The 11,153-nt window shown below is 47.5% G+C and overlaps 1 protein-coding gene across 2 annotated transcripts; it reads right to left on the bottom strand.

Annotated features, from left to right (window-relative positions):
• Positions 1–1,227: 1,227 nt before the first annotated feature.
• On the bottom strand, positions 1,228–10,771 carry fosl2 (FOS like 2, AP-1 transcription factor subunit). 2 transcript variants are annotated; one of them, XM_030356473.1, is made up of 4 exons: positions 10,055–10,771; positions 7,593–7,850; positions 6,892–6,999; positions 1,228–4,639 (listed from the first exon to the last, which is right to left on the bottom strand). In XM_030356473.1, the coding sequence occupies exons 1-4, from the start codon at positions 10,184–10,186 to the stop codon at positions 3,926–3,928; spliced, it is 1,212 nt and encodes a 403-aa protein (XP_030212333.1). In that variant the 5' UTR covers positions 10,187–10,771; the 3' UTR covers positions 1,228–3,925. The 2 variants fall into 2 exon arrangements, with proteins under 2 accessions (XP_030212333.1, XP_030212334.1); XM_030356474.1 differs by lacking the exon at positions 10,055–10,771 and adding an exon at positions 8,076–9,426.
• Positions 10,772–11,153: the final 382 nt, after the last annotated feature.

Here is an 11,153-nt window from a genome sequence, read left to right as displayed (position 1 = left end):
CACACACACACACACACACACACACACACACACACACAGCTTTGCCACTCACTCAGTCACTCACTCACTCACATACTCTCTCTCTCACTCACACACAGACACACAGACACACAGACACACACACACACACACACACACACACACACACACACACTGTTTTACTCACATGAAATGGTGAAGGCAACAGGGAAAATGGACATTTGAAGATGGAGAACTTAACCACTTGCACACCTAAACACCTCTCTCTCTCTCTCTCTCTCTCTCTCTCTCTCTCTCTCTCTCTCTCTCTCTCTCTCTCTCTCTCTCTCTCTCTCTCGTTTGAGTAATAAACATGGAATTTTGGCAAAGGCTGGAGAAATCTGAAACTGATTTTACTGTGGAGAGTTGAGTGGCAGTGCACTATGGGTTTATTGCGATTCTAAGAGTATTGGGATGGTTAGTTGTTTTGTGTACGTGTTTCAAAAATGAGGGCCCCATGTCTATATTTTGCCTAGGGCCCCAAAATGGCTAGATCCGCCCCTGGCAGGTAGATGAACCAAAAAAAATCGTAGTGGGGTTATCTTAAAATAAAGTAACTTTTAAACAAAAACGCACGCAACGTTTCAAGACGCCTTTGGTTCTTGGTGACCTTATGTGCGGGGACTAAAACTTGGGAGCTATAAAGTGTTCACCATCAACAGGGGCTGAACCGCCAAGACGCCGACTTGGCCTTGGTTGGAGATTACCCCTGAGTTTACAATTCACAGAAGAAAAAACATTAAATCAGCAGGACTTGTAGCCCTTCTTTAATAGGTCCATGGAATGAATGGGCGGACATGTTTTAGTCCGCTGTCCTTTCCTTAATAGGTCCATGCTTGTAGGCTACTCGGGTTTCCAGAGCGTTAGGCAATTTGTCTCAGCTTTCCCATGGAGATTAGAAAATAAAAATTGGTACGAGGTTATATATGACGGTGGAATAGATATGATAACGTTTAAAACATACATTTTGGTTAAATGGAAATATCAGCGGGAGTCGAACCCGGGTTTCCAGAGTGTTATCTGACAGTGTTCCTATCTCTGTGGTGCAGTGTGGACCCTACACCACTAAGACAGAAACAATGTACATAATGATACTTGACACTAAAATGGACATGTTGAATACAAACATTTCAAATACGTTTCACTGCATGGTAGAAATATGGTTGAGATTATCCATGAATCAATCAATAAAACGGCAACAAGCATTTGTGCATTTCAAAATGTTTTTATTATTGTTTTAAATTAACAAACACTGGCTTTACATATTGCTGTTTTTTTTTATTGATTTTGAATCATTTTAAAACAGTTAAAGCATTTGGAAAATAAGTAATAGTAGTTGAAAACAGGCAGTAGACAGTAGATTACATGTACAGTAAAAGATCTACAGTCAATGGCTTTCCTATGTTTTTCTAAGGGGATCGAAGGATCGATTGAAACCTACACGTACAGACATAGCAGACTCACCCACAATAATGGCTTTTTTTGGTATCAATTTATGTCACATGTTTCCAATGTAGAGTTGAGCTGTTTTCCCCCTGTTGTATCCGCTTGATACCATAACTAAAGACTCATCACAAGATAAATACAGATGGCACGTTCCTTCGAAACAAAACCTTTACACATTACAGCAGCAGTCTTTAAATTCAATGTCAAAGTCCATTTGCTGCATCCAGCACAACAAAGGTCTCAGCTCGCTCTCGCTCTCTCTCTTCCATTATTGACATCAACATCGACAAAAATATATTTATATATTTATATTTATAAAAGGTAAAGGTAACCCCTGAATTTACACTAGGAGGAATGTTTGAGGAAAACAAATAAGTCCTAAATATAGTTTCTCTATTCGTCTCAGTGCTTGGTGATTTTTTATTTAATAAAATCCATACCCCCTTGAGATTCTCACAACATCTTTTACAATTTTAAGTTTGTTTGCTTCAATAAGTGTTTTGTAGACCCTCAGGTATTCTGTCTTGCGCCAGTCTTCCCAAGTGTTTAATCCCTTGCCATTGGTCTAAAATTAATTAGTTGCCTTGAGTGACATTGCATATGAGCCAATAAGGCTTCCACTAGTGACAACGTCTCTACCCAGTATTGAGAAGGTTGGTATAGGTACACCAAAACATCCTTACATGAGCTGAAATCTGCAGTGAAGCTGAAATCTTAAATGATCACCCTTAGTAAGAAAAGGTGCATTTAGAGTGACATCATTGTAAGCTGGCAGGAGTCTCTACCACAGTGGCTTTGCTTTTATTATTAAGGTGAACAGCACTGGCAGACGGATCACGGCATACATGACACATGTAATACAAACTGTTTTGGGCTTTTTTAAAAACTGCTTGCCTTGAGAGGCTATTTGAAAATGGATTAAAAAAACCTTCACTGTGGGAAAAGAAAGTATTGAGAGAATTTGCAAGAAACAACAAAAAATACAAAATCCAGCAGAGCTCTTTTAAATTATCAGGGTTATTATTTCTTCCAAAAGTCCAAGCAAAAAAAACAACAAAGTATAATCATCCCGACAAGACGAGTCTGTGCGAATGCATCCCCTCCACAGCGCAGCACAGCAACACGGCATGTATCAAAACATGGCATGGATTCAACTCCCCTCCATCACGACAGTGAAGACTCCTGGAGTCCTGCTGGGTGGGGATGAGCAGGTGTGGGGGGGGGGGGGGTCCACTAAACATGAGGGAACATCCCTGACATCAATGGTCGAAAATAGAAAATAAATCACAGACAATTCCTGCACACCTGGTCAACGTTAAAACACAAGATCACTGAAGCAACATTGATAAACCACTGCGAGGTGGAGCCATCCAACGCTATGGCGAAACCGAGGAGCGGGGTGTCAATATAAAATTGGCTCGTATCCTTTTGCAACACTGAGTGGTTCCAGGCACGGCAGTGGCTGGTTGGGGCTTTTCTACAGGCAGAGATAAGGGAGGGCGAGGTTCTCCACTAAACAGAAGAAGTATGTACCAGCACAGGGTATCAATTACTGTCAAAAAAGAGACGGGAATTACATCAACAATGTCCACGAGCACATCCACACACCTCCACTCCCAGGACCGACGTCCGACTGAAGTAAATATTTAAAAAAGGAGAGGGAGCGAGAGAGAGAGAGAGAGAGAGAGAGAGAGAGAGAGAGACAGAGAGAGAGAGAGAGAGAGAGAGAGAGAGAGAGAGAGAGAGAGAGAGAGAGAGAGAGAGAGAGAGAGAGAGAGAGAGAGAGACAGAACGCAGAGTAAAGCTGTCCTCGTTTACATATTTAAATTGATTGATCTTGGCAGAGTGCAAGTGTTGTCCACATGGCTTTTCTAACATGGTTTATAAAAATATTGATATTCTTAATTTTGCCCTTGGATGTATGATCATCTCCATTCATGACTGCCTGATAATAGGCATCAGTTAACTTCAAATTCATCTGTTATGTAAACAAGCTGACACTCAGGTTGAAATGGAGAAGGGACGACACCCGTTGAGATAGGTGCGTGTTTTTATCCGACATATTTAAACCAAAAAAAACGAAATCAAAGGTATATGAAAGCATAATTAAAAAAGTAGGAACAAGCAGCATAGCCTTGATGGCTCTCCCGGGGGCAAGCAAACTGCTCAGCCCGTTCCGCTTGATCTGGACTTTCTCTCTCTTCTTTGAAAAAAACAACAACCAAAAAATACGTTCATTTTCTTTTGTGCTCTTGAATGTCTTTCCTTCCGGCCGCCAGGTGGAATGCGCGTAAGCGTGTGTGCCCCCAAAACACTTTGGCATTCAACAGTGTTGTGTTTCAGATCTCAACCTCAGTGCAGTATGTCACCAGACGGGGGGGGGGGGGGAACCACCTCTTCTCCATCCCTCCACCCCTTCCCCCCCCCCCCCCCCCCCCTCCTCCCCTCCGGTAGAGGCCTCTCAAAGGGCCAGCAGCGTGGGCGAGTCCGAGGACTGGTCCCCGCTGCTGCTGCTGCGGCGGTGGGCCTTGGAGCAGGACTCGGAGGTGGCCGAGGGGCTGTCGGGCTCCAGCAGGTTGGGGTAGGTGAAGATGAGGCTGGGGGCGCTGGGCGTGGAGGCCGGTGTGGAGGCGGCCACCACCGGCGTGTTGAGGCTGTCCCCGTCGGTGCAGTACATCCCCATGATGCCCCCGATGGCGCCGCCGCCGCCGCCGCCGCCCAGGCAGATGGGCTTGATGACGGAGCGCTGGGGCTTGCCGCTCATCTCCATATCCATCTCCACCTCCTCCTCCTCGCTGTCGTCCTCGTCGGGCTCCTGCTTCACCACCACGGCGTTGACGGGCGCCCGGGGTCCCAGGCTAGAGCGCATGGTGAGGGGCAGTGGCGCACACTGCTGCTGGTTGTGGAGGTGGTGGTGGTGGTGGTGCTGCGGCTGCTGCTGCTGCTGCTGCTGGTGCTGCTGCTGGTGGTGGTGGTTGTTGTTGTGGTTGTTGTTGTGGTTGTGGTTGTTGTTGTTGTGGTGGTGGTGGGCCCCCTGGTGGAGGTGGTCGTCGGCGGGCAGCTTGCATGCGGGGTTGTGGGCCACCAGCATGAACTCCAGCTTGTCCTTCTCCTTCTGCAGGGTCTCGATCTCTTTCTGCAGGTCCGCCTTCTCCTCCTCCAGCTTCTCAGTCTCCTGCGGGGACAACAACGGCAATGCATGAGCGACCGGGAACCACCAGGGGCCAAAAGTATCCTTGATTGATTATTGACGATCTGTGTCACAATCATGTGATCATCGCGTTCAGATTCGTAATAAATACATCTGCATCTGAAAACGGTATCACAACTAATCTGGACCACAAAGCATGGCTGGCATCATGTGCATTGCTATATCTCACCAACAGAGGGCACTGTTTGTTAGCTTAAGTTTTCTCTGACAACCCCGAACAGCGGGGCAACTCAATGGGAATTTAATCTGCAGATAAGCATGCTCAAAACATCTTATCTAACAGCGTTCTCGCCGAGTGTGAGTTATTTCCAGCAGGTTTTATCGGTCTCAGTATGATGTGGTCTTGAACTCATAACAATACCATACAGTGTTGTATGGTTTCAGACAGATTCATGGTGTGCGGCTTTGAAACACGGGTGTGTTTCAAAGCCGCACACCATGAATCTGTCTGAAAACAAAGGCAGACTCTTTAAAAGATTCTAGTCACTAAGGCAGACTGGGGCAGATAAAGACAGATAATCACATACACGCACCAACCGTCTGAGAGGTGATTAAGGGGCAAAGGTATGAGGAAGTGGAGGGGGGAGAATAAACCACAGGACAGGAGGCGCGACGGAGCTGACGCCGTGCTGAACTCTACGGGAGGATATCGGCTCCTGAAGTCGCTGGTACATATCGTCCCTCTTCACACAGCTGGGAGAAATATCTTCCTTATTCGGAATTTGAATAGATAGTGCTGCCAAAGCACAAGGGGCGTAGTCTTTTCCCTGGGAGCAATAGTTGTGGTGGCAATGTGTGTGTGTGTGTGTGTTTGTGTTTGCGTGTGTGGGTGTGTATGCAACTGTGTGCGTGTGTATCTGTATCAGTGTGCTTGCATGTGAGCATGTTTTTATGTGTCTGGATACATCTGTGTATATGTGTGCTTGCATGTGAGCGTTTGTATGTTTGTTTGTATGTGTGTGTGTGTGTGTGTGTGTGTGTGTGTGTGTGTGTGTGTGTGTGTGTGTGTGTGTGTGTGTCTGTGTCTGTGTCTGTGTGTGTGTGTGTGTGTGTGTGTGTGTGTGTGTGTGTGTGTGTGAAAATGTGTGTGTGTGAACATTCGTGTGTGTGCGTGTGAACATGTCTGTGTTGATGAGTGAGTGTTTGTGTGTGCGTGCGTGAGAGAGATGCACATCACAGAGTGAAGCGTGCACGTCAGTACATATGTGGTCGAGACTAGAAATGAGCCCCATTTCCAACCAAAAAAGTCCCGCATTCACAGAGACAGCTGCCTACAGCGCATTCCATTCCGGCGGGGGGGGGGGGGGGGATGGGTCAGTGGGTAGGGGAGAGGGGGCTGACAAGCTCAACCTCACTGTAATTGAGCTAATTAGTCTATTTAGAATCTGTTACTCGCTGCCAAGCAAGACAAGCCGTACCTCTGTCTACAACAGCACCAAAACAAAACAGCTTTTCATCGTCCTCGTCCTCGCTCTCTCTCTCTCTCTCTCTCTCTCTCTCCCCCCCTCTCTCTCTCTCTCTCTCTCTCTCTCTCTCTCTCTCTCTCTCTCTCTCTCTCTCTCTCTCTCTCTCTCTCTCTCTCTCTCTCTCTCTCTCTCTCTCTCTCTCTCTCTCTCTCTCTCTCTCTCTCTCTCTCTCTCTCTCTCTCTCTCTCCGTGCCTCGGTCTCTGTCACACGTGGAGCACCAGTCAAACCAGTGCGATGGAATGGAGGCTGGTGCGTTCTGAGGAAGGCGTGTGCTAAAAAGAAATCAGGAGGAAATGTCTGAAGTTCATCAGGCACAAACGAATTGTGCTTTGAGACTCCTAACACTGTTTAAGATGTTGTTGAAGCCATGAGGCATCGTGTTGAGCTGGTCTCACAAAAGTGAGGAGTACAACGTAAATCGTAAAAAATACAAGTGTTGACACGAAGACTTGCGCATTTTGGCAAACGCACACACACACACACACACACGCACACACAAACACACACACATAAAAGGAGTGGGGGAAGAATCCCCACTAGAGCATGGAACCCTCAACTAAACCCGATGAACTTCTGCAAGTACAAGAAGCCAACAGAACCGGTTTCTGCTCCTCCTCAACCAGCCTCCTCCTCCTCCTACTCCCCCTCCTCCTCAACATTATTATCATCATCCTCATCGTCATCCTCAACGCCGCTGTATCCGACAGGTGTGCGTGTTCGGCGTTGTGTGCGCACGCAGCTCAACTCACCCCTTGCAGCATTTCGGTGAGCTCTCGTCTGCGGTTGCGACATTTCGCTGCGGCCAACTTATTCCTCTCGCGGCGAACCCTCCGTTTCTCCTCCTCCTCGGGGGTGAGCTGAGGACACGCACAGCAAACTAGTTCAGTATGTTTCACACGTACGCGCACACAAACACACACACACACACACACACACACACACACACTCTAAAACCTTTAGTGAGTGCTTCGAGACAGTGATTATCGCTGACAATGTTAAAGGTGCTTTGGATAATACACCGTGGCGTTATGGAATTACCTTAATGATGTACTGATGACTGCACAGGACAACAGCCCAGTTGTTTGGGCTCCGACATAACAAATACCTCCATGAACTATGTGTCTAAAGCCGGCGTTGGTTACGGCACCCGTGTAGGGGGAAAGGACTGGAGCGATGTGGTGAGAATCCCCCATCGCTATAAGCCCATTAACACGATGGTACGCACTTGAAGATGCGAAGATGCAAAAACGTATTTTGAATCCATCATCATTGCATCTCTCTCTCTCGGTCTTTCTCTCTCTATCTGTGTGTGTGTGTGTCTCTCTCTCTCTTTGTGCCTCTCTGTGTGTCTCTCTGTCCCCGTCTCTCTCTCTCTCTCTCTCTCTCTCTCTCTCTCTCTCTCTCTCTCTCTCTCTCTCTCTCTCTCTCACTCTCTCTCTCTCTCTCTCACCTGCTCGTCCCTCTTGCGGCGTCCGCGGGTGTCTCCGATGGAGCGTATGACGCCGGGCCTGGCCAGCGGGTTGTGGTGGCCCAGCAGGCCTGGCCCACTGGTCAGGTGGTTGCTGTAGGGGTGGGAGCGGGAGTACGGGTTGGACATGGAGGTGATGACGGTGGGCTGGACCATCCACTGGAGGTCCTGGCTGGTCGTTATGGCATTGATGGTAGGTATGAAGGCACTGTTGGAGCCGGGCATGTCGGCCCTGTACTTCTGCGGGCGAGAGAGCGAGAGAGAGAGAGAGATGTTAGATGCGAGCCCTCTGTGTCATATCAACGCGTGTTTTGGTGCGCCTAATCCTGTGAGCATTGTAGCGTTCTTCATCCAACACCCCCAACCCCCTCCATCCCATGCTCTATTACTACTCCTTGACAGCTCAATCGACAAAACACGGACACACACACAACAAAGAGCCACCTGCCTCAATCAAATTCATACCGTGTTCAGCATTTGAGTCATTATGAGTAATGATCCAGCCCACGTATGAGTGAAAACACTTTCACACATTTAATCCCTGGAGTGGAACGTGGTGATACGCGCCGGGAAAAGCCCCCCCACCGGACCCGCTAGTGCATGTTCTCCACTATACACTATCGGTGCACACCGAAAGCCCCCCTGAGCAACACGGAAAGGAAACGAGCGTGGAACAGATTATTCATGGTAAAAATAAACAGATTCGTCATGATAGACGTAAACGACAAATGACTGATAAGAGTTGTGCTGATAAGGCAAGCTGCTTGAGGATGAAGTCACACCGATGGTCCGTATATTGAATTACAAAAAGTGTGCAGCTCTCCGGAGCGGTTCTCTTATGGGTAAACAACATGAAAGGCAGGGGATCGGGCTTGTATTGTGCAATACTCGCCGCGTCCATCGGTCAGCGTTACTTCCTGTATCAGACATGTCTTGTTGCCTATATAATGGGCCTACAAGATTTTTGCACGCACCTCCTTTTCCACGCACTTTTTTCTGATTTACGTCCCACCATCTTCCCACTAGTCCCACATTGTTTTCCCAGTGAGTCACCGGCAGATTTTGTTAGCCACGTGCATACAACGAGCAAGTTCCAGTAAAGCGGGAAGCAGCCTGGAATTTAGAGAGGGGGGTGGAGGGGGAGAGGGGTGCGTGTGCGCCAGCGTGGAAGTTTATTGCGTGTGTGTGTGTGCGTGTGCGTGTGTGTGTGTGTTAGGCAAGATGAAAGGCAATTCTCTTTATGTACCCCAAGAGAACACAATCGTTTAATGGGAAGCGGTGAGGCAAAACTTGAAGGTGACGTCACGTCTCTATCAAGGATTGCTTTACCGTCAGGGCTTATTATTGGGCTGGAGATTTCCAGAGAAGCCGCTGCGCAATAACGTGCAACAGTGCCAGCACTTGTTAATTTCCCGGATTCCCAGCCTACCCTATGATTTCCAAACGGGCACTAGCAGTAGAAACAGATGTAGGCCAACACGATGTGCGTTGGCCCGAAACAAGTTTTGCTGAACTGACAAGCACCCCGTATTGGTACATTTTGTCTTTCCCCGGAGTGTTTGGTTGTTAGGTAAATTCGCAGGGCACGACGATTAAACTGTTGTTTCAAGGTGCGACATGTTTAAGCCTCTATGGAGGCCTAACCCCGTATTTGAACCTCGCAATGCGTATAAAGACGTCAAATCCCGCCGTCGCGCAACCCGACAGCGCTTTGCCACAGGCGTACAATGGTTTGGTTAAATTCATAAATTGTGTGCGCGTTGGTGCTCATCTTCGATGCCTAGCCCTAAATGGTCATTGAACTGTTCTAGTTTGTTATGAATTTATCGTTTTGTACAATTCTAGTTTTGTATGTAGTTGTGCGTAAACCGCTCTAAAAAGGGGGAATACATGCGCACAGAGCTCTGGCTCTCTGGCGGTCGACAGAGAACAGGAGCCTCGGTCCAATAAAACAGAATTCATAACGAACTGTCAAATCAAGAAGCACTTCAACAGGCCATATGTTCGACCCAAACTACCGCTAGAACAATTCACCCCATCCACAGCGTGCACTGCATATCTAATGCGCAATGTAACTGATCGGTGGTTCCCAACTTGTAAAGGCTAGTTTGCTTTTTGTTTCGAAGCGCAGATCTTGGACTACCACCAAAACTAAAAGTCCGAGTCATCCTAATCCAAACTACGACCACTCACGAACCCAAAGCAGTGCGTAAAGGCGATGTATTACGCATCAGTCCAGTCACTGATCAAACGGGTCATTGCGTTCGTCCACGTTCTTCAAGATAAAAGGTTTTGGCACACATCTTATGCACATAGAAATGTGTGTGTGTCTTATGAATATTCTGGTCAAATGTTTACAGAAAACCGCCTACATTAAAACGGTTGTCATGTTTATTTTCTTTGTAATGTTTTGGAACGCCGTGATGTGTTGTTGCGAGCCATACCTGGTAGTTGGAGGTAGAGACCGGACTCCCGATCGTGCTGCTGCCGCTGGTGAACGACTCTGGCTGGGCCGGAGAGGTGCTGCTGCTGCCGCGGGACGAGGTGTCGTAGTTCCCGGAGTAGTCCTGGTACATGATCCAGGAGAGGGAGGAAGACTTCAGTAGACTACTGCGGGGAGCTCTGAAGCCTTGGAACAAATCTCGACGGTGGGAGAGGGCAGCGGTGAAATCCTTTGATTCTCAAGACGTTATCTCGAATATCCAGAAGAGTGGTGGAAAACTCCTGAGTGCATTTATGTTCCTCTAAATTAATTGAAGCGAATGACTTTTACGCCCTAGTAATAATAGATGAATAGCATTGGCATCGCACGTAATTGCGATTTTTCTTTTTAAGACTCGACTAGTCCTTAAGTCATAAGTCCACTACAAAAGTTTGAAAAATGTGTTGCCTGTGATGTGCGCAAACTTCTAAGTAAAGTAGGCCAGCACACCTCAAGCAACGACGCGCCTTCAGGTGAACCTTAAATGGGATGTGACTCACGCAGGTGGAGAGTCTTTTAAAAAGCTCGACTAGGTATAATTTCCCTCGTCTTTTTTCTCTATTACAGACCTTATCGCTGTTACCTGCCGTGCACGGAACAGATCTAACTTTTTTTTCTTTCTTTCCTCCTTTCCACACTTCCTAAAGATGACTCACTTCAATGGCACTATGTAGAAGCGCGACCGCTTTTCAACGCCAACGAAACTGTACGTCACATTCTGGGCGTCGCCACTGCAACCAGGGAGGGGTCACGTTTGTCCAGGCGCCGCGTCGGGAGATGCAAATCCTGGAATTAGCCTAATACTTGACAAAAATACGCAAGAGTCCCATCCCAGTGTTAAAATCTGTATTTCAAATAAGATAAACAATCGTATCTCGATGTCTGGAACGCCCACGCTGGTATTTCAGTTTATGTTTCCCTTCACGTCCACCGTTTTCTTGTTTTGGTACAGCCCATTGACGCATGCTTCCTAAAATGGGCAGTTGCGTCAGAGAACGCATGCGGGTTTCCTTGGTAAAAAGGAGCGTCAGACAGTGGAGGGATTCCCTCCCCTTGCCAGT

The sequence above is a fragment of the Gadus morhua genome, chromosome 5 (assembly GCF_902167405.1).
Source record: "Gadus morhua chromosome 5, gadMor3.0, whole genome shotgun sequence".
Lineage (NCBI taxonomy): Eukaryota > Metazoa > Chordata > Actinopteri > Gadiformes > Gadidae > Gadus > Gadus morhua.
This window is presented reverse-complemented; position numbering and strand designations above follow the sequence as displayed.

Coding starts and splice junctions, on each gene's coding strand:
- fosl2 (XM_030356473.1), bottom strand. CDS start 10,186: ATGTACCAGGACTACTCCGGGAACTACGACACCTCGTCCCGCGGCAGC. Junction 7,000..7,592: donor GCCGCAAGAGGGACGAGCAG/GTGAGAGAGAGA, acceptor GCGTGTCCTCAG/CTCACCCCCGAGGAGGAGGA. Junction 4,640..6,891: donor TCACCGAAATGCTGCAAGGG/GTGAGTTGAGCT, acceptor TTGTCCCCGCAG/GAGACTGAGAAGCTGGAGGA.